We start from the raw sequence: 23,125 nt of genomic DNA, 5'->3' as shown, positions 1-23,125 counted from the left end.
TTGCTGGGCCATCACTTACCCCATCTACCTCATGTGGGAATCATCACCAAAATCTTTGTTTTCTTTGGATCTTGTTTTATGTACTGCACACGCACATGCACACGCACACGCACACGCACACGCACACGCACACACACACACACACACACACACACACACACACACACACACACACACACACACACACACACACACACACACACACACACACACACACACACACACTAAACCTGACATGAACTTGTGAAAAAGTCTTGAACAACATTACATTGGGAGGCTGGGTATAAAGCGGTAGATATTTTCGGTATTTTCTATGGCTCTGGCTGGGTACTTGACTTGAGAAGGCAGTGTATTCACTCCGAATCACCAGGTGGCAGTATTTATGTTGGAAACGCACATTTCCTTCGGCTAGTTGAAGCTGAAGCCCTACCGGGTGGATTACGACAGGATTTCGGAATTCGAAAGTATCTTGATTCTTCCCAACATACGATACATCTATCTTGGAATATCTCACTTCCTATCGGGGAACGCAAAGATGATGTGTGATGAGCAACCGAAGACCCTGTGAGTGAAATACTAACATTGCAATTTAGCCGGTTAGCTGTTTTTTTTTTCTAGGCTAAGTGTGCGTGCACGCTAACGCTATCAAATAAGGAAGGAAGTTCCTTAGCTAACGCTAGTTACCTAGCATAGGTGATCTAGCCGTTAGTTAAATACAATTTATGTTTGCTAAACAACAGCTAGCCTTTAAGAAGACCGTGGTGAAAGAAAATAATGCTAGTATTTGTTACCAGAGTTCCATATAAGTTATTCATGGCCCAGTCATGCGTGGCAACTTGTGGCTAATAACTGCCTAACGTTAGCCGGTTCAGATAGTCATGCAGTAAATTCATTAAGGTTGGTTACCCGCTAAGAATAAGCCATTAGGTAACTGGTAATCAGGCCTCTCGAATTCTTTTTTACTTTCTCTGTGATTTCATGAAAATGTATTAACGCTATAGAAGTTGCTTATTTTTGTAATGTTAGCTGGATGTACGATTTTCGTTGGAATAGTGCGTGTTGATTGTCGAAGCCATTCGTGACGTGGCCTTGGTGTTTGATACAAAGCTAGGTTAGCATAGCTAGCTTGGCACGGTGAGTTCTCGCTTTTTCTGAAATTATTTCTCTCGAATGTCAAGGTACGTGGGGAACCTATCTCGAGACGTGACGGAGGCCCTCATCATGCAGGTGTTCGCTCAGATTGGCCCCTGCAAGAGCTGTAAAATGATCGCCGATGTAAGTATTAAGTAGAGTTGGCAACTACCACATGCCGTAATTGTCCGTTCAAAGAAACAGTTAGCCTAACTTATTATCTGTTATGCTTGCCATATTGACATGATCTTGTTGTCTCCTTCAAGTCTGCAGGTAATGATCCTTACTGCTTTGTGGAATTCTACGAACACAATCACGCTGCTGCCGCCCTGTCCGCTATGAATGGGCGTAAGATATTGGGCAAGGTAAGCTGTTGTTTTCAAGGACCAAGTCCTAAAGCTGTCTTGACAAAACACTGGACCACATGTATTTTTGCCACTAACTGGAAAATGTACAGTAATTTGCATGATTTGCGCATAAACTCACACCAATAGGTAAGTAGCCTGTTGTGTCCTAGCGTCAAATGGAAGTGAAGGACTCAAAAGGACTTGTTTTGATTTCCAGAACATGTTGTGCACACCACAGGCATGCCATTTGTTTAGATGTGTTACTGAGTAGGCTTGATGGCCTTAGATGGTTGTAGTTACAGCCTTTCAATAAAGTGGTTCATTATGCGCAATAGTCCTTTCACATGTGTATTTTCTCACACATAAATCTTCATCTTAGGTTAGATTCATTAATGTTTTTCTTTTTAAAGTATCGCCTTGTAGCATCAGCTGGAACCTAATTGTTTATGTATACTAACTTACTTGGCCAAATAAATCAGATTCAAATTCAGATGTTTTAATTAATATTGCGTTGGGATGAGCATGTTTCTGTGTTTTTTTCCCCCCTTTGTTTTTTGGTGGTCCTGTTTGCTGGAGCTTGAGCCCTTGGTAGGGTTTGGTGTAGTTTTGGATGATTGTGGTGTCCAATAAGCAATATAACAGACACCATGTTTTCACTCTGCATGTTACACTTCACAATTTCAAATTAGTGAGAGACAGTGGTGTCCTTTGTGCAATGAGTATGAGGGGCATACACCATAAAGCTGTGTGTGTGTGTGGGGGGGGGGGGATTGAGAAAAAGAAAAAGCAGCCACTGAGCACCGGTGTGGTAGGGTGTGCTGTGAAAGCAAAGCATTTGGTTTAGCATGAGAAACAAGTCAAGTAAACATATTGAGATAGTATCTTTATTTGGTACAAAGAAGCCATTGTGAATTTGAATTTGCATGTGCAATTTCACAAGATGGGCCTGGTTCATCAGTGGTTTGGTTCTCCTCTGAGTTGTTGGTGTTGTTTGGTGTCCAACTTTGTGAAATGCTCGAAATTAGTGTTTTACTCGTGAATTCTCAGAGATGTTTTGGTTTCTTGCAACATCTGACTGACTTGAGTCTGCAGCACAGAGTTCCTGCGTGCACTCCCGTATGTGAGAGCCTGTATTTTTTTATTTATTTTTTGCCCTGTCTTTGTCCATACTCATCTTTGCACTTAATTCGCACTCCTGCTTCAGAATGGTGACCACCGTGTCAAAAATATATTCAGTGCAAATATTTTATCCTCAACAGGTATTGAAGGCCCAATTGAGGAGTTATACAAGTTGATAAAAATCACTCTGTTGTAAGTCACTTTGGACCTTCTACTCCGTAGATTATTTTTTTCACTCCAAGACCTCAGTTTCTTTCTTTTTCAGCTTGTTTTTTTGTTGTTTTTGAGTGATCAGGAGTTTTTTTTCGTCCCACATTGCATTAAGCGATTCAGTGGTTCAATCCAATTAGCTCATGCCTCTTAACATCTCAGAAAGTGGTATGGTGGTTTTTGCGGAGCCTTAGAAGTGAGCCTGCATCTTAATGTTGTTTCTGTCTCTGTCTTTTTGCTCTACTCCGTCTCCTCTCAGGAAATGAAAGTCAACTGGGCCTCTATGCCGAGCAGCCAGAAGAAAGACACGAGCAGTAAGAGACCCTTCTGTTACCCCTTTTATTCTTTCCATCAGTTGAAGTGCATTTCAAATTGGCTGAATGAGGCTACCCTAGAGTGAGTTTGCCAGCATGGTTTCGACTTACAGTTGAATTTCTCCGCCTCTATTCATAGATCATTTCCACGTCTTTGTTGGTGACCTGAGCCCTGAAATTACCACAGATGACGTCAGAGCTGCCTTTGCTCCATTTGGAAAAATATCGTAAGTTCCTCAAAAGATACCGTGTTAAATAGGTTCACCGTTGTGTGCGTTTCTACAGATATAACATTGTCTCTTGCTCTTGCAGGGACGCCCGTGTGGTGAAAGACTTGGCCACGGGCAAGTCCAAAGGCTATGGCTTTGTTTCATTCTTCAACAAATGGGTAAGTTGAAGTTGTAAATTTGCGCTGATGGATTTTGAGGCATGTTGTTGTGACTCATTATTTTATTGCAGCCTACACTAGAGCAAAGTCCAGTTCTTGTCTACCTGTTCTGTTGAGACTTCTTGAATTTCCCTGTTCATGAAGTACTTGTGTGTTTGTGTTTTGAAAAGTCTTAAGTAAGAGCTCAATATGAATGTTCACTCTCTGGGTTGGTGTTTAGGATGCTGAGAACGCCATTCAGCAGATGGGGGGCCAGTGGCTTGGGGGCCGACAGATTCGGACAAACTGGGCTACGAGGAAGCCCCCAGCTCCCAAAGCCACCTCTGAGTGTGAGTATCATGAGCCTGCATAGAGGAATTTTTTGCTTGAAAGTGAAAGTCAGCCAGTAATATGTTGCTATGCAACACCTTAAAAATTGAAGTTGTATTTGTGTGACGACCCGATTTTTTTTTAAGCGCAAGCCACAAAACGGTAGCAAAAATATTTGCATTGTGTGATGCTCTTTTTCTAGTTTTGGCAAGTAGCCGTACTGTCGCTTCACATTGGGGGCCTGTTCTCCCGGTCTCAACCTATTTTCCAATAATGTCCAGTGGACGATACATTATCCCTAACATAACCTCTACATTTTTTGAGAAGTTGTTATGTGTTCATATCCAGCAGCATTGCTGCTACTGTGTAGTTGATTTTATTTCTTAACCTCACCCCCAGTTCTGCGGGTCACTCCACCTACTGCCCAGTTTTGAACAATGGTGCAGCCTGCTGAGAGTAGGCTGGGGCAGTTTGCTTAAATAGACTGAGAGTCTGCAACATGATGTCAAAAAGTACCAAACGGTTGACTTAATCGGCGTTAAGGCTGTTTATGCTCCTGTGTCGACTCCACGCAATGATGCCGGCGTTGCGGCAACATCACAGTGACCCTTCCGAAATTCTGCGTCTCCTGTGTCTGCGTTGCTCACCACCGTAACGGTAGTCAGAATGGCAAACTCCGTAGACTGCTCTGCTTAAATATGAATCTTATTTGTTTGGACACAGTACACTCCAATGAACTAGTTATTGTAACGGAAAATATGTCTGAACCGCAGTAGGCTGCCATCTTACAGAGTCAACCAATCACAGTCCTTGTGGTCTGCGTTGCCTCGATGTGAGAATTTATGTCGAGCGACGGGGGATGGCTCGGAGGGGGTAGGCGACAATGCAGAGGGATCTACGAGGGTGCGCCGTCGATTCAATGCAGAGCATAAATTAGCGTTTAGTCTTGCAAAGTTAAGAATGATGGCGTGTGGATCTATTTTCAACCCATTAAATGCCAATTTAAAAAAAAAAAAAAAAAAAAACAAGCTGTCAAGATTAACACCAGCGCTGGTACATTTCATCACAATTTAGGGGACGGCACCTTTTTAAATAATACATGCAGTGGTATATGAAGCAATGCATAATAACTTGTTTCCTGTGTCTTTTTTTCAGCCAATCCAAAGCACCTGTCCTTTGATGACGTGCTGAACCAGTCCAGTCCTAGCAACTGCACTGTGTATTGTGGAGGAGTGGTCACCGGTCTCTCAGGTTGGTCTCCAGGTCTAGTTTGTCACGGCGATGCAATACGTTCTGTATCTTTCATTGCTTTATGACAGGAGAACACTGTTTGACCGTTCCGTCTATTTTATATTGCAGAGCATGTGATGAGACAGACATTCTCGCCATTCGGCCACATCATGGAGGTTAGGGTATTCCCTGAGAAAGGCTACTCCTTTATAAGGTAGGTCACATGGGCACGCAGTGCATTTTAATGACAATAAACTATAGTGTCCCAGTGTGTACAGCTTTCATGAAACTCAGTGGGGCTCAGTAGTGAGCCATAGTGTTTCACTCCACCGACCTGAACATTGTTTTATGTACAACTCGCCGGTGGTTTTGGTGCAGATGATGTAGATTTTTAGCCAGAATGGCCTTGATCGGTGTTTGTCACTACGAAAAACTTGACTAATTACGAGCCACAGCTACATTCCAGACAAATCGGAAGTCAGATGCTTCTTCAGTTCAGGGTACGTTCTGATTTGTGTGGAATGCAGCTTCTGTAGCCTAGTACCAATAATAAAGGTTACAGTACAGTACTTCATTTCATTGGGCAGCTGCCCTGTTTTTCAGCACAGAAGGGCACTCAGTTCTTGAGTGACCTATATCTTTCACCATAGAGGCGTGGAAGTCCTCAAGCATGCTTCTGAGATTCCTGCTACCAGTTTGCCTACAGATCGCTCACAAGCTTGTCTGCCTACAGGTTCAGCACCCACGAAGAGGCAGCTCACGCCATCGTCTCTGTGAACGGCTCATCCGTAGAGGGACACACAGTCAAGTGCTACTGGGGCAAAGAGACGCCAGACACAATGAGCCCCATGCAGCAGATGCCTCAGGTACCTCAGGTCTCTTCCATTCCAACGTGTTTCATGGCCTCCTTACACCAAAGAACTTTGACAAGATTTGGGAAAGATTCTTGAAAGATGGGAGTCTTTTAACTAGTGTCCCATTCATTACAATCTTTCCCCAAAATTGTCAAAGTTCTTTGGTGTAAGATGGCCCTTAGTCGGAGTCTGCATTACTCAGTACTCTGGCCTATTCAGTATGCCTAGTGTACAATATCCAGGCATTTACCTTGAATGATGAGCTCCTTATATCCATATGGCCTATTTTTCTTGAATTACTATGTTCAATAATGTTAAAATAGCCATTTCTTTGGTACAATCTTGGTGATGTTTGTTAGAAATATTTGTTGATTTAGTTTTTTCTTTCTTTCTCTTCCTCCCCCCACACCACCTGCAGCAAAACAAGGTGGGCTACAGCCCAGCCCAGCCCTATGGCCAGTGGGGCCAGTGGTACAGCAACACCCAGCAGATCGGCCAGTACGTGCCCAACGGATGGCAGATGCCCTCCTACGGCGTGTATGGCCAGGCAGCCTGGAACCAGCAGGGTTATAAGTAAGACGGAGAAGGAGAGAGGGAAGGAGGGGGGATAAGGCACCTCCTTCGCCAGGGTTCCCGCCAAAACCACCCGCCGGACCACAACCCCAAGCCCTGCCGTGAAATACACAACAGGCAGAGGCCTGAATTGTCCACCAAACACAATATACTTAACATTTACCTTATTTTTCTCACGAAAGGAGATTGACCCCTACATTTCTGTCTTTTTCCCCCCCCTTTACTTTAAAATGCTGTGTAAATGGGACACTGCAGCTTTGCTGCTTTTTTTGAAACGGACTCGTTACTTATTGTTTTTTTTTTTGTTTTGTTTTTTTTCTTCCTTTCTCTTTTCAATTTTTTTTCCCGTTTTGTCATTGTGTATTTTTTTTTCTCTCTTTTGGCTCAGTGATGGTAACATCTTGATGATGAGCTGCTGATTAGATAATAAACTCCCAGGACTGATCCAGATGTGAGGGGGACTCACGGATTGATTTTTAAATGTCGTCCCAGTGTCCTCTGACATGGCGGATTGGTGTGGGCACCAGACGCTTCTCTGTTTGCAGAGTCATGTCACGTTTTTTTAGTCATTTTGCATTCTTCCTGTACTTACTCATAACTCTGAGAGAGGAAGTGAATGGTCAGAATATGGTCACATAATTTATTTGTTTGACTTGACCCCTTACTGAAAGATAACAAGTACCCTCGTTATGTTGAACTAGTGTATTTACTTCAGATATCAGGGGGGTGAGTTGACTTGGCATCTTTCAGGTCCCAATTGAGGATTGGCTTTTCCCATGGTCTGCTTTGTTTCGTTATGTTTTGTTCATGGGTTAAGTTTTTAAAAGAAACAAACAAGAAATTTGCCTTTTTTTTGTTTTCATAAAGAAACATTTGTTGTGTATGATGACTTGTGTATGACATTATGAAAGATGCTAAAAAAATCAGGTTGTACTGCATTGGAGACATTAGTAAATTCATGTATGTGAAAGATTGATACTGTGCTTTTTCCTTCAGTCCCTCCACAGTTCTGTTGAGACCATCTAATTTTATCCACCATCTAATCCGTATTGATCCGTAGAGTTGAGATATGCAATTTTAGCTAAACTGTTTTACATTTCTCCTGGTTGTTTTGCACTGTAACATTAGTAGACCAAAGACATCTATGGCCACAGTAGCTTAATTATTTATAACTGTAAAAGCATTGAAGATGCTGGTACTAATGTTTTAAGTGCATCACAGTACACATTTAGTTGTAATAAACCTGTGTTTTACAGGATTTTGGAAGTCCCTCATAAATTGATCTTTGTCATGTAAATAATAAACAAACAAAACCATCTCAGAGCTTTTAGCATACATGTTCAAAATTGTTCTCCCTCCAGCTACTTTGATTAAAAAAAATGAACTGAATATATTTGGCAATGTTCACATATGAGCTTCTTTTCTCAAGGTATTCTACTAGTATTCTAATAAGGAGTAGGATAATTCTTACTTCTCAAAATGAAAGTTCCAAGGAGTACAGTTTTGATAAATTCCTAGCATGAAGAAATTTTGCATTCTTTAAACGATATCCTGTCTTTATTTCTGACTTTGTTTTTTTTTTTTTTTTGTAAAATAGCGTAATTGATGGAAATTTCCCCATAATTTGTAAATACAGCAAAAGACGACATGATTAATTTTGTTGCCTTATTTAGTAGTCAATCACTTAGGTTCCATCTTAATGTCAAGGCAGTGCCTGAGGACACCTACAGAACAAATTCTTTTTTTAAGGGGTGTTTCATTCCTGGTTTTTGAGATATCTATGCTACTTTGATCAATACTTTCTTGCTTTGTCTGATTAAAATGCTGATGCATGGAAAAAATTACTTGTTGGAAGTTTGATTTTGCTGTCAGATCGACCTTTTTTCTCGGAAATGATTCGCTAATCTGTATGGCAGCATCAGCATTGGTCTCTACTACAGCCACTGATAGTGTCAGTGTGGTTTTGCCAGTGTCTCAGTTTTGAGCCCACTGAACACCATGACAACGTACCTGCAGACTTTCAGAATGTTATAAGAATAGAACGCCAGATGTTATATGATGTCACAGTATGGACGTGTATGTTCTGTGCCTGATCTACTGAGTCCTGTCTGAGCGTATGGTAAATGAGCTTTAATCGTGGTGTACACCAACCTACATCTACATCCATCAATGTTGCCAGCGAAGCAGAGTTGGCTTCCCATGTGCACCACCTAGCAGCTTTTAGCCCTCTGCTGTGTCTTCCTGGAGCCACAGCTTCTTGCGTTATGGAGCGCTTCAGCAAACCTGAGCCTCATCTCCTCCTCCCTTACTGTGTCTACCGTGGCCATCGGGTATGGTGGGTCCACTTGTGCTCCTCTCTGTCTGTCTTCCTGGGAGGGCTGCTGCTCCTTCTACTCCTCAGGAGCTGCCACTTTGGCCTCAACACGGTTGGCACGGTACTGCCTGAATGGATGTGGAAACGTCAGCGAAAAGTGAGTGATGAAAAATCATTGTTACTGTGTACTTTGTGTACATTGTTATTGTGTACTTAACTTGTGTAATCATTCTGTAGATCACACAACCACATAAAACACTTAAAGTTCAGGTAGGGGCCTAAATGTGTGTACTCAGTTGTCAATACCCCATATTTACATGGATCTTATAAATGACGCTGACCTTTGGTGTCCACAGAAGGCTGTGATGTCCAAAGTAAATCTGAGCTCCGCGTTGAAAGAATGGGCAGTGAAGGTCATTTCTGCCCAGCAGCTCTCAGGACAAATCCTGGTGGGTCATGGCTTTAACTGATGTTTTCTTTTTTTTTGTGCCAATAAACCTCAAACACTAATGTATGCTTTACTGCAATGCCAAGTCATATCATCAAATACATTCCTTTTGATCAAGTGTTTTGCTCTGCTCTCTACCTGTCTCCTGTTGGTGTCAAGATGGTGATTTTCTTTTGCTTCAACACCGGATCATTCGTACTGTATCTACTCCAAACACCAGAGTAAGTGATGTTGCCATAATCTGGGTTATTCCGGGAGGGAAATGCAGGCTTATGTCTCACATCTCATCTCTTTCTGTAGACCTGTTGAGCATTGCATAGAGGCGCATGGCATTACATCTCTCATGGATCTGATCTTCAACATTGCCCATCTTCTTCATTTTGGATTCAGGGTGAGGGAGTCCTCAACACACTCTCTACCTTTTGCACTGAAAAACAAAGCAAACAAACAAAAATCCACAGTTTATCAACATATGTTGTTTGTTGGGACATTGGTTGCTCACCAGTGTGCATTCTCCTAACAGTTTCTTGCAGCACAAGATGTGCTCCAGTTCTGGGTGGAAATGAAGACGCTAGTGGATTTCATAACCATCCCGCCCTCCTTCATCATGCTCACCACACGTAGAGCATGGCTAGGTGAGGTGCAGTCTCTTTGGCAGAGCACCAGAACAACAATGTCAACTATAGAAACGATAGCAATAAAATACATACATTTTATGAGAGAGAGACAGTAAAATAACAGCTAACATTTTTCAATTGTTTTTTTATTATTATTATTATTATTGGCTACTGACCACCAGGGCCTTTCTATCCACCAAGTGTATACTCCAGTCAGTCATGTTGCACAATGCAGTTTTTACATTAAGAATGTTTTTTCAATCAGGTTTTAATAAAAGCTAAATTTTTTACATTTTGTTTAAAGAAAAGAAAATATAGTTGTCGAGACCTATTTGATTACTTCTTTTATGGATGGTTTTGCTGTGAATATCATTTCAGTTTTGCGATAAAGATAATTAGGCATGGTATCGTATCAAAGTTAAAGTTTTGGTATAATTTAGTTCAGTTTAGTTTGCATGTGGTAATTTTGTTCAACTTTCTCCCTGTTCCATTCCATGGGTTTGTGTGCATGCTCCTCCTACCCATGTCACCTGCAGGACTGAGATTCATCAGGGCTCTGTACATCCTGGAGCTTCCATTGATCCTGCAAGTGCTTGGCATACTCAAGAGCAAGTATGTGTGTGACTGTGAGCATAAGCCAGAGATACCAGAACTAGATTTAAAATTCCTCAACACCTCAAACATCTGCAACTCCTACTTTCTCTCTCCTTTATTTAACAGCACATCCCTGAAGCTGTCCCGCCTCATTGGCATTATTGTAGGAACTCTGCTCACCTCTGCTGGGCTCATCCATCTGGTATGTCATCAAGCAGTATAGCACTTGTATTTGTATAGGACAGTGAAGGGTGAGACAGGAAGCAAGTGGGAGAGAGAGATGGGGTGGGATCGGGAAATGACCGCAGGACGGACTCGAGCCTGGGTCCCCGTGGGCACTTGGACCCCTATGTGGTAACACTGTAGCCTGCGCCACAGCGCCCTAGTGCCCTAGTGTCGTTTTGGACAGACAATAGGTGCACTGTCTGTGGTAGTTATAGTTTTTCTCGATAAGATGTGCTTAATGGAACTGGGATCCACTTGATCTTCATCTTCACTTTCTGATGGGAGCGGATGCCATCGTTTGCAAATGTGTTGACACTTTGCCATTGGTTTACCCTTTTTCGAAACATCCTAGAAAAACTCCAAACTACTAGATAAGCTGTGTTGACCAAATGGTAAACATTTATTGGCAGCTAACAGATATTGGTTTCATAATTACAAACCTCTGATGTCTGTGTGCGAAACTCTTTTGCACAATTCTTCAGTAACTCTTTATCTTTAATGATACCGCCTCAGAGCTGATATTTGCAGGCAGGGATCAGAGAGGACAAAGGCATATATAGTAATCATGAAAGTATTGGTTATTTCTTCAAGAAGGATTCAAATGTTTACTTTGTCAATGAAAACTGGCAAGTCATTTGTACAAATTTGTTTAGTCATCTATACTTGACACCCACCGGTTAGTCCAGAATCTTTGTTATTTGTCTTTCATTGCATGTTTCTTGGCAGTTTGAGAGCTCAGGTGACCCCTGGCTGGATTTCCGTAACAAGGCACCTCGCAGCTACTTCGACTGTATCTACTTCCTGGTCGTCACCATGTCAACAGTGGGTTATGGCGATGTGTACATGAACACTGTGCTGGGTCGCCTGTATGTCACAGTCTTCATTGCAATTGGCCTGGTAAAACACACTCACACACACACACACACACACACACACACACACACACACACACATGCACACGTGCACACACACACACATACAGTACATACACACATACACGCACACACACACACTGTAACGGTGCTGCTGCCCGTTACCGCTACACTCATCACGCAAACAAACCAAATACACACGTAGTTTCAAACATAACACTTTATTTTTCACACTACGGTTCATCATCGACATCGGTGGTAACCGGCATCTGCAATACATAAACAAACATAACCCCATTAGTGACAAGCCTCACATAACACAGGATTACAGACTAAACGAACAACGGAACACACTCTTACCTGCAGCCGGTGCGTGGGTTACTTCCGCGTCTGAACAAAAGATGTGACGGCAGCTCCCGAGGGACATTTGAACTTTGGCGGGGTGACGTCACCGCATGGACTGAAGGTTGCGTGTGTGAGAAGAGGGGTGTTTGGGGCGTATGAGTGATTTATGGTTTGTATGATGATGTAATGTGATGTGTGGTGCTGGTTTAGTGAATGATGTGCTGCTAATATGCTATAGTCTGTATTTATTGACATTGTAAAGTGGAAGGTATATTTGTATAGATAATTGATTAGACCAGTGGAATGGATTAAGCCATGGGGGTTAAATAGTACATGGTGGGACATTGCTGGGGAATTGGGTCTGAGATGGGGTAGTGAGAGTACCTTTAGACCTGGGGGAAATGCCTGGAGCTACTTTTGCTATTTGTTATTGATCATTTGAAGTATTATTTTTGAAGTCCTTAATTATTGATTTAGAACTATTATTTGGAGTTTTTCTTTTTTTTCCCTCCATGGTGTTTTCCTGTGCCTTTACGGAATAAATGCTGGCTATTTTTACATCACCCTGTCTCCATTCGTTACCGCAACGCCATCCCGGCTACATTTGGTGTCAGAAGAAAACTGGAAGGCCTCAACGGGAGACAGTGGTGAAGATGCCAGGCAGGTCAAAGCCATCCAAAGAGGGTGAGATTCGCCCTCAGCAGGAAGAAGACCAGAACACTCATACGGGAGAAAAGTCAGCTGATCGGGCTGGAGCTGCCACAACCATGACTAACCCAAGAGAGGGAGCAGTGGTGGAAGTGGCCAGTCTAAGGAGGACATCATTGAAGGCTCAACAAGCAAAACGAGATGAGAAGGTACAGTCCCAGGGTCGTTGTTGGAAGGCAACGAACCATCAGGGTCAGCTTCAAGGCCAGGTGGGAGACCTTTGTGAGGGCAGCGAGGCGTCGAGGTCAAATTCACCCAAGCCGCCACTAGAGACAGAGGGAGGATCTTCGAGAGGGGAGTGAAGGTCCACAACACCTCAGTCTCCATCAAGGGGGGGGAATGGGGCGACAGAGGTAAAATGGTCTTAGGTCAGCCAGTGGGCACCTGCTTGGCCTAATACTCTGTACGCTCTGAGCTCATAGCCTATAATTGAATAGGATGCGTTGAAGTGAATGGTGCTTCATGTTTAGAGAATTAATGATTGAGATGGCCTGATCGGTATGCTACCTGTTAAGGTGGTATCGGTTGCTCTGGCCCTACGTGTTCAGTGGAATATCGCCCTGGTGCTGTGAACAGGGTGGCTGACTTCCTGTCCCGCATCCCAGAGGATGAGGGGTAGGGAGGGAACACTGCTTGAAGGGGTCATTCTCTTTGTCCTGTGGAATATCGCCCTGGTGCTGTGAACCGGGTGGCTGACTTCCTGTCCCGCATCCCAGAGGATGAGGGGTAGGGAGGGAACCCTGCTTGAAGGGGTCATTCCCTTTGTCCTGGGACGACAGGCGTCGTCTGCACGGGAGGGGGGAAATGTAACGGTGCTGCTGCCCGTTACCGCTACACTCATCACGCAAACAAACCAAATACACACGTAGTTTCAAACATAACACTTTATTTTTCACACTACGGTTCATCATCGACATCGGTGGTAACCGGCATCTGCAATACATAAACAAACATAACCCCATTAGTGACAAGCCTCACATAACACAGGATTACAGACTAAACGAACAACGGAACACACTCTTACCTGCAGCCGGTGCGTGGGTTACTTCCGCGTCTGAACAAAAGATGTGACGGCAGCTCCCGAGGGACATTTGAACTTTGGCGGGGTGACGTCACCGCATGGACTGAAGGTTGCGTGTGTGAGAAGAGGGGTGTTTGGGGCGTATGAGTGATTTATGGTTTGTATGATGATGTAATGTGATGTGTGGTGCTGGTTTAGTGAATGATGTGCTGCTAATATGCTATAGTCTGTATTTATTGACATTGTAAAGTGGAAGGTATATTTGTATAGATAATTGATTAGACCAGTGGAATGGATTAAGCCATGGGGGTTAAATAGTACATGGTGGGACATTGCTGGGGAATTGGGTCTGAGATGGGGTAGTGAGAGTACCTTTAGACCTGGGGGAAATGCCTGGAGCTACTTTTGCTATTTGTTATTGATCATTTGAAGTATTATTTTTGAAGTCCTTAATTATTGATTTAGAACTATTATTTGGAGTTTTTCTTTTTTTTCCCTCCATGGTGTTTTCCTGTGCCTTTACGGAATAAATGCTGGCTATTTTTACATCACCCTGTCTCCATTCGTTACCGCAACGCCATCCCGGCTACACACACACACACACACACACGCGCACACACACACACACACACACACACACACACACACACACACACACACACACACACACACACACACACACACACACACACACACACATACAAAACATCACTCTCTTTGGCTTGTCTTACCCAACTCAGATACATTTCTGTACTACTGGAGTGTTACTACCCATCTAATCCCCCCCTCTCTCTCTCCATAGGGCATGTTTGCCACCTTCGTCCCAGAGGTCGTAGAGATTGTAATAAATAGGGAGAGATTCGGTGGGAGATATAAAGATGAAGGAAGACTGTACGGCTTGCCACATCATACTGCATGCACACAGTGTATCAACACACATGACTCAAATGAGATATACAGTATATACTTATGGAATGATCAGAAGAGTTATTTCACGGTGGCGTTGAGTCTAATGGTGTGTTATGTTGTGGTTGCATTAGGCATGTGGTGGTGTGTGGACACATCACTCTGGCTAGTGTGTCAGCGTTCATGAGAGAGTTTCTCCATGAGGACAGGGGAGATGTTAACATCAGGGTGATTTTCTTGGGGAAGTGAGTATGACAGAGTTATGATGGAATAGGACATATTTATTACAAATATTATTGTTAAAGGTAATTAGATTAAATACATTCATCAATGTATTTTATATACACCACTACCAGTGGATCACGTGCCTCAAAGTGCTTTTCAGATCTCAAATAATTTATCATTTTTCTACATAGACTTTCCAACATAGAATTTCTGTAACTCATTGTCTGTATCTCTTTGCTCTCTTTTTTTTCAGTTTTTGCCCTGACCAACAATTGGAGGCTTTCTTCAACAGGTGGTTCATGCATGTTGCCTTCTTCCAAGGTTCTGTTTTAAAGCGAACAGACCAGGAGAGAGTGATGGTAATGGGCCCTGCATACACACATGCACACATGCACACACACACACACACACACACACACACACACACACACACACACACACACACACTGATCTTCCCAAAATGTGAATATACTGTACATACAATAACTGTATGAAAATATATGTACATATAACAGCCATTTGTGTTTCCATTTGCCCATTTACGTTTGTTTCCTTGTTCAGCTGCAAAAAGCGAGTGCTTGCTTGATTCTCTGTGATAGAAATGCCACAGACCCACACAATGAGGATGTCACCAATCTCATGAGGTAAAATGTTCTCTTTCTCATTCCCTCTCTCGTTCCCTGACATATTATTTGATTAGTCTGTAAATTGATGTGTAATCACATATCCGTTTTGACACCAGGGTGATCTCCATTAAACAGTGCTGCCCCAACACCAGAGTCATTGTGCAGATGTTGAAACACAACAGCAAGGTGGGATCAGCATACCGCAGTCAAACTAAGAGCACAGTACACATCTCACGAGTCAAAGCTATTTCACATCTCCAACATCTCCACATACCTCCACACATCTCCAAACACCTCCACACACCTCCACACATCTCCAAGCACCTTCTCACACCTTTAACATCTTCACATACTTTCACACATTTCCATCACTTCCAAAATCTCCACACATCTCCAAAATCTCCACACATCTCCACATACCTCTACCATCTTCACACACCTCCACCACCTCCAAAATCTCCACACATCCCCACACATGTCAAACACCTCCAGTCCTCCACACACCTTCACACATTTCCACACATCTCAACACTGTATCTGACTTTGGCACCCTCACCTCACCAGGCTTACCTGCAGAATGTGTCCAACTGGGAGTGGAGCCGGGGCGACGACGTCATCTGCCTGTCAGAGCTCAAGCTGGGCTTCATGGCTCAGAGCTGCATGGTGCCAGGAATCTCCACGCTCCTGGCCAACCTCTTCAGCATGCAGGGCTCTGCCCAGGTCAGTGCACACTGCCCTGAGAAACAAACTTGGAGGCAGAATGACCGTTACCGTAGATCTCGTAGAGTTAGCAATGTGATTCTACACATCTACACAGTCAAAGATCCAAGTAACCGTGGAATCAAGGTTCCTGGTCTTTCGAAGGTCCCAAACATGTAATGCTGGCTTTAAATGTAGGATTGCATGTTTAGCGTTTGGCAGTGAGGCTACGACAGTAGACTGACATTATCTCACCAGCTATTGTTTTGAAGGCTGCTTGCTTTGGAAATTATTCTGAAATCATGTGACATGTGTTCTTACTGTATTGCATTGAGTTTCACCTTGACGTTCTTGCTTTTTCAGACAGATGAAAGTTCTTGGCGGAGGCTTTATAAAGAGGGCATGGACAAGGAGATTTACACTGAATACCTCTCCAGTTCTTTCACAGGCCTCTCATTTGCAGAAGCCAGCAAGTAAGTGTTAGTTGTTTAGATCAGTGTTTTTCAACCACTGTGCCGTGGCACACTAGTGTGCCGTGACACATTGTTAGGTGTGCCGTGGGAAATTATCATAAGTTTATCATATTATTATAAGTGGTCTAAAAAAGAGTGAATAGACATAATTTTCTTTGTGTTCATTTGATTCCTATTCAAGACACTTTGACAAGAATGACTTGATATCGTTAATGCGGGCTACAGATTTTTTATTTAATTTCATTTTCCATAAAATTTCATTTTATTTAAAATTTTCGGCTGGTGGTGTGCCTCAGGATTTTTTCAATGACAAAAGTGTGCCTTGGCTCAAAAAAGGTTGAAAAACACTGGTTTAGATGTTAAAGATGGCTGCAAAGTGTAGCGCTGTAGCTGCCTGCATGGCTACTCTAGTTGTTGGCTGCAGCAACTAGGGATCGACCTAGAGAAGCAGAGATGTGTGAAAAATATCTGGAGTTCTCCTTTAAGAGACTGACCTGAGAACAGAGTTGCCAGGGCCCATCTGTTTCATAGTTCTTCTCACTCCACAGATTGTGTTTCCTGAAGCTCCATATGATTCTGATTGGAATAGAGTACCAAGACAGGGAGGGGGAGTACTGGTGAGTTCTGGTACCCTATTCTTATTTATTTTTCTTAAGGTAATCACGTTGAAAGTCAATATTGATCTTTTTTTGTCAGTGTTTTAGTGAATCCTCCGAGCCACATCAAGATAAAGCAAAAGACCCTGGGCTTCCTCATTGCGAGTGATGCAGCAGATGCACATAGGTACGGCTTCTTTCCTGTGGACATTTTTGCGTGTGTTTGTCGGTTTGTGTGTGTGTGTGTGTGTGTGTGTGTGTGTGTGTGTGTGTGTGTGTGTGTGTGTGTGTGTGCGCGCATGTTTGTGTCTGATCATGCATGTCTGTATTACAGTATGTGAGTGAGAAAGTGAGCATAAACTTTGTCACATATTTTGGTACATTTAATCAACAATGGCACATGGAATGTGTGTGTATTTATTCTGACTGACTCTATGTATGTATATTTTTGCTGTTTCAGAGCCAGTTTTTATTGTCGCATTTGCCACAGCGACATTGAGGATATCTCGAGAATGAAACCATGCAAGTGTGTGAATGGTAATGCTGGTGCTCATGTCATGTACACTTTTCCACCACTAGGTGGCAAACTCAAACCACTTTCCCCAATCTTTAGACAGAACCTGCTCTTTTGATTATGGCTTTTAGCAAACCTTTAACTTTTTGCCTATTGTTTTGCACAATCTGCTGTTGATTTATGTTTGACATAAACTAACGGATTTCCACCAGTTTCCGTGTCCTCATCTTCACTCCTGAGCCTTAGACAGCCATCGTTGGGAATTCTCCCCTGGTAAGTCCCCCCCAGGCCAGACCAAACAAGCCTATAGGCATTATAAAATTATTTTCATAAAAGATATTTCCATTTAGACTCTTATACAGTTGCATGAAAGGTTTGTTCATGGGTGTGTTTGTAGTGTATCTAAAGGTAGGGGTGAGGAAGAGGCAGGGCATGCACTGTAGTTGCAGGAAGTGTGTAGAACATAAAATGTTTTGTCTGAGTTCTGAGTTTAGTGGATAGATTATTACCCTTGATGGATAGGATAGGATTATTACCCTTCCACATGTCCACATGCATGCATGCACACAACACAGGCATGCAATTTCAAACATTGAGAGATGCCCACTCCCTCTCTTTGCCAGTCGCAGTGTCCTGCCTGTCTGTGTCATCCTGTCATAGTCATCCTGAGCTAGATCCCAGCCACAGCCATGGCAGTGGAGTACAGAGCAGAGCAGTGAGGAGCTGGCAGACAGGCAGGCAGATAGACAAACAGACAGACAGACAGACAAGTAGACAGGCAGACAGGCAGGCGGAGAGACAAGCAGGCAGGCAGGCAGAGGCTGGATTGACAGGCTGATGAATGGGTGCTGTTCCCCCAGCCGTCCCCATTCGCAGACCGGGCATTAATATTGGGAGAGGCTGTCAGTGGCGAGAGGGGCACGTCAGCCGGATGAGTTAGCGGGCAGATTAGAAGTGAAATCTATCAAAGTCCCGTCCCACCCTGCTCCCGCCTCGCCGCCTCGTCCACGGCCTCTCAGCGCACTGTCTCAACTTTCGCTGCTCTTTCTCCGTGTCTCTGTCTCTCGTTCTGGTGCCTTTTTCTGCCTCAGCTTTCAGTCTTCAGTCTTCAGTCCTCTCTGACACTTTTCCGAGCACTGCATGCTGTCTACGAGCTAATGTTAGATGTCAGCCTGTCAGTCGTCGACTGGCATACTCTGTCTTTGACTTCTGATGTTTACGACCGTGCCGTTGTTTGTGTGACAGCTGGGATTATGTTTACACAAGTTCTTTTGGGTCACAACGCTGAGCTCCTCTGACAGTGTTATGAAATGGATCAACTCCTAGTAAACTCCTACTTTTCTGTTTATTCTTTCCCACATTGTGTTTATTTTGGATGTCCGATTTGTTCTGTCTTGCATTCTGTCAGAACATTTCATATTCTTCTCTTCGCAATCTATCATACTGTTATTATCTGTGGACAGTGGACATGGACATTTTTGTGCAAGTTGTGCACTAGGCAAGGCAAGGCACGTTTATTTTAGCACATTTCACACATGAGGGCAATTCAACGTGCTTTACACCATCAGAGAGTAGAGAGTGACAAGCAGTAAAAACAGGAAATACCAAATAAACAATACAAAATAAATTGATATATGAATACATATATTATGTATTTTAAAAGATAAATAAAAGGTTATTATACAAATCATAAAAATCACAATTAAAATACATAAGACACAACGTCAGTTTAAATAATAATTTAAAAGGTAGAAAAAAAATGGGAGTCAGTTTAAAATAAAGACAAATGAATGAATATAAATATAAATAGTGAAAGGATACAGACCTCCGTCTGTTTGTCTTGAGTCCTCCACACAGGCTGGTTGGGGTGACACGACCCCACTGCTTCAGCACTGTGGTTAAAAGCCTGATTTTGTTGTCTCATGCCAAGCCTGGAACGGGAGGATGGTGAGTCAGTTTCGGAGCCTTTGGAGGATGAAGAGGTGAGGCTGGACTCCACAGGGATGTTCCACTGGTGCCACCCCGTCCCGCTAGAGGACGTCTCGCTGGTAAAGATACCCACACAGGCCACAGCCATCAGACATTTGGCATCATGTTCTGTGTTGTTCAACATACAGCACTGGAAAAAATTAAGAGACCACAGGATATTTTTCTGATGTCATCCTACGGTTGCTGAATGACATTCGAATGAGTTGATTACATGTTGATTCGATGAGAGATCACAGAGATCACAGCAAATTTGAGTTATGACCGTCAACTCGAATATCACTCAGCAACCGTAGGATAAACCAGGTCTCCTCATTTTTGTCCAGAGCTGCAAATTGTAATTTGGATATTTTGTTTTTTTTAGAAAGATTACATTTATTCATTTAGCAGACACATGTGTTTGTGTTTGGTGTGTGTGTGTGTGTGTGTGTGTGTGTGTGTGTGTGTGTGTGTGTGTGTGTGTGTCACAGTGTGTGTATGTGTGTGTGTGTGTGTGTGTGTGTGTGTATGTGTGTGTTTGTTTGGTGTGTACACTGTATGTCTACTTATCATCCGTTCCTCCTGCACATGGTTGACCCTCCCCAGACCAGAGACAGAGCGTCGGTGCTGCCGCTGCGCCAGCACGTGGTGGTGTGTCTGTTTGGGGACGAGAAGTCCAGCCTGCTGGGCCTGGGCGACTTCATGATGCCGCTGAGGGCCAGCAGCATCACCACCCCTGAACTCAAGACCGTTGTGTTCCTGGGAGACCCCAACTACTTCAGAAGGGAGTGGCCCAATATCCGATACTTCGACAAGATTTACTTCTTGCCTGTGAGTGTGTGTGTTTGTGCTTATTGGTGTGTGTGTGTGTGTGTGTGTGTGTGTGTGTGTGTGTGTGTGTGTTTGTGTGTGTGTGTGTGTGTGTGCGCGTGCGTGCGTGCGTGCGTGCGTGCGTGCATGCATGTGTGTGTCTGTCTGTGTCTGTAAGTGTCTTTAACCTTCTTCTTGTCTTCTCTTCTACTCCCACTCCATTTCCTTTCCTCTTGACCTTCACTCCTTCATGTTCCATGTGCTTCTCTCCCACTTTCCATTTATCCAACCCTCCATCACTCTTTCTCTCCCTCCCTCCCTCCCTCCCTCTCTCTCTCTCTCTCCCTGCGGGCGCTGCCAGGGCTCACCTCTGTGCACGGCTGACCTGCGGGCAGTGCGGGTGGAGACCTGTGCCATGTGTGTGGTCCTCAGCACCTTCAGCAACCCCGAGCACTTTGAGTCATCCATGCAGGACAAGGAGACCATCCTGTCCTGCGTCAACCTCTTCCACACGCGCTTCACCCGCGAGCCCTCCCAGTTGCACGGCCTACACGGCCGCCGCAGCAGCTACGGCTACCCAGGTGGGTCTCGCCCACTGCCAAGATATTCTTGGGCTGCTGGTGTGTGTCATTTTTAGGATGTAGCCTAGTTTGGCTTTTTTGTTGTTGTTGTTCTTTTTTGTCTTTTGAGGAGTGTTAAAGGATATTTTAAGGGCCTGTGCTAAACTTGTGTGTTAGGCTATGTATTTTTTGAAGAGGCATTACTGTGTTATGGCATGGCCACTATAATAAGATTAAAGTAGTGAGTGTAGCACTGTAGAGGACACAATGTCATATGCAGATGATGCTGGCAGCACCAGAGTGCACATTCCAGATTGTGGCTAGCTGGATGTAAGGTGATTCATTAATGATCCTCCTAAGGCCATTTTAAGCAGCCAAGGCATTTAGCGTCGTCAACATTCTCAGAAATAAGTTATGCACTTGTATGTACGTTTTGTTTGAGTTGGCCAGGCCTATTGAAACACGTTCCCAGGTCCACCTCACCTCAGTTCAACACGCTGTATTTCGGTGGGCATGGTAACAAGCACTGTTTGGATGGGACAGCTGTTACCGCTGCGTGTGTGGTGGAGAGTGTCACGGTGTGGTGGTTTACGAAAGTGCAGTTGAGGTGACACGGTGGGATGTTGGAAGCTCTGAGACACTGGAAAGAAGGGTGGAAAGGAGACGTGCGGGCTGGCGATTGTAGCGGAGCTAGCCCGGGGGATTCCACACCGGCGTGCCCACGCCGTGTGTGAGCTAACCGCTCGTACGACAGCCTGCCGAACGGGCTGACAGAAAATAAACACGTTACAGTAATTAACCTCGACAGGCTCAATGTGCCGCCAGCAGCCGAAATGTGCTAATGATACAATAAATCCATAATTAAGACACGCTGTCTGCTTAGAGCGACACGGCGACTGTGTCTGACCGGGCAAGAGCCTGCAAGGAAAAAGGTAGATGACTGAGGGAGAGACGTGTGTTTTGATTAATAGACTTGGGAAATTAAATATTCTTGGACTGTGAGGTTGCATATTACTGTCTGCAGAACTGAAGTTGATGTTTTAGCTGAGGCTATAGTCTAGTAATGAACTTTACACCCGTAGTTTGGTGCAATATTATTGCATGTATCCATGCATGTTAATGCTCAATTGTATATGAAGCTTTTATTTGTGTGTTCTGTTTTATTGCAGGGCCTCGGCTACCAGAAGCCTCTCCACCTCCTCCAAAGAAAGGGACCACAATTCCTCTGCTGGTGGAGCTCGGTATTACGCTCTGCATCCCCTACCTACACCACCTACATTTTGTTCCTAGATGAAAGACTGACCTTGAGCTCTGGTTATGTATAATGCATTTATACACAGAGCCTGGCTGTGTTTCTCTCAGCTCCTCCAATGTGCAAAAGAACCGTACTCACTAGTTCATTGTCTTTTTATTCTTTATTGTAGCACCATGCCTAAAAAACAAACGTGTTTCGGCGTCAAGCCGTCCTCACTGCGTTTGTTTTTTTAGGCATGGTGCTACAATAAAGAATAGTAAAAAGAACTAGTGAGTGCGGTTCTTTTGTACATTGGAATAGGATACTTTTAACTCGCACCCGAAGAAAGCAAGGAGATATCTTGGAGTTTGAGCGCGCCTCTCACTGCAATCTCTCAGCTCCTCCACCAGCCACAGCCTAACCCCCTTTGCCTCTCTCCCTCGCCCCCTGTCCACAGTGAACACCTCCAACGTCCAGTATGTGAGTGATGCGGAAGAGCTCAAGAGCTGCCCGGGTATGACTTTGACCCAGGCGTTTGCCGTCGGCTCAGTGTTCTCCATGGACCTGCTGGACTCTCTCATGGCGGCTGTACGTACCCTCTGCCTCTCCTCTCACTCTCCTCCTCCCCTCCCTTTCTCTCCTTTCCCCTCCACTCTCTCCTCTTCTCTCCTCCTCTCCTTTCCCCTCCACTCTGCTCATTTCTCATTCTTCTTGTTGCCTCTAAGCCTGTGCCTTGTTCTTGCACTATGCAGCCCGCAGTTCAGTTTTTATTGTCCCTGTGACTCACATAGAACATATTTGAGACTTGGGGATACCTGTTCATACATTCATTATTATGTAGTCTAAACTACCTGCTGAAGACATGATTTTTCTTTTTAGAATTAATTCAATCAATAAA

The 23,125-nt window shown here is 43.9% G+C and overlaps 2 protein-coding genes across 2 annotated transcripts in view; both read left to right on the top strand.

Moving 5' to 3' along the window:
• The first annotated feature begins 402 nt into the window (after window positions 1-402).
• LOC134088922 (cytotoxic granule associated RNA binding protein TIA1-like) lies at window positions 403-7,733 on the top strand. The gene is made up of 11 exons (XM_062543140.1): window positions 403-564; window positions 1,179-1,275; window positions 1,398-1,496; window positions 3,067-3,121; window positions 3,261-3,348; window positions 3,434-3,509; window positions 3,730-3,838; window positions 4,974-5,069; window positions 5,178-5,262; window positions 5,782-5,914; window positions 6,321-7,733. Exons 1-11 carry the CDS (start codon window positions 536-538, stop codon window positions 6,477-6,479), a joined length of 1,026 nt encoding a protein of 341 aa, XP_062399124.1. The 5' UTR covers window positions 403-535; the 3' UTR covers window positions 6,480-7,733.
• An 878-nt stretch (window positions 7,734-8,611) lies between these two features.
• Window positions 8,612-23,125, top strand: part of LOC134089696 (calcium-activated potassium channel subunit alpha-1-like) — a 16,774-nt gene continuing 2,260 nt past the window's right edge. Inside the window, exons 1-24 of the mRNA XM_062544140.1 lie at window positions 8,612-8,946; window positions 9,146-9,238; window positions 9,397-9,458; window positions 9,538-9,628; window positions 9,761-9,872; window positions 10,391-10,466; window positions 10,575-10,650; window positions 11,400-11,570; window positions 14,422-14,510; window positions 14,660-14,770; window positions 15,004-15,109; window positions 15,312-15,394; window positions 15,493-15,562; window positions 15,941-16,096; window positions 16,439-16,548; window positions 17,097-17,165; window positions 17,245-17,331; window positions 17,605-17,681; window positions 17,871-17,931; window positions 19,589-19,706; window positions 20,230-20,454; window positions 20,795-21,014; window positions 22,163-22,234; window positions 22,685-22,815. Coding sequence (XP_062400124.1) covers window positions 8,740-8,946; window positions 9,146-9,238; window positions 9,397-9,458; window positions 9,538-9,628; window positions 9,761-9,872; window positions 10,391-10,466; window positions 10,575-10,650; window positions 11,400-11,570; window positions 14,422-14,510; window positions 14,660-14,770; window positions 15,004-15,109; window positions 15,312-15,394; window positions 15,493-15,562; window positions 15,941-16,096; window positions 16,439-16,548; window positions 17,097-17,165; window positions 17,245-17,331; window positions 17,605-17,681; window positions 17,871-17,931; window positions 19,589-19,706; window positions 20,230-20,454; window positions 20,795-21,014; window positions 22,163-22,234; window positions 22,685-22,815 — 2,673 coding nt within the window. The 5' untranslated portion in view covers window positions 8,612-8,739. The remainder of the gene's footprint in view (window positions 8,947-9,145; window positions 9,239-9,396; window positions 9,459-9,537; window positions 9,629-9,760; window positions 9,873-10,390; window positions 10,467-10,574; window positions 10,651-11,399; window positions 11,571-14,421; window positions 14,511-14,659; window positions 14,771-15,003; window positions 15,110-15,311; window positions 15,395-15,492; window positions 15,563-15,940; window positions 16,097-16,438; window positions 16,549-17,096; window positions 17,166-17,244; window positions 17,332-17,604; window positions 17,682-17,870; window positions 17,932-19,588; window positions 19,707-20,229; window positions 20,455-20,794; window positions 21,015-22,162; window positions 22,235-22,684; window positions 22,816-23,125) is intronic.

Source organism: Sardina pilchardus, chromosome 8 (genome assembly GCF_963854185.1).
Source record: "Sardina pilchardus chromosome 8, fSarPil1.1, whole genome shotgun sequence".
Classification (NCBI taxonomy): domain Eukaryota; kingdom Metazoa; phylum Chordata; class Actinopteri; order Clupeiformes; family Clupeidae; genus Sardina; species Sardina pilchardus.
Note: the sequence above shows the minus strand (reverse complement) of the source record. Positions and strands in the feature narration are given on the sequence as shown.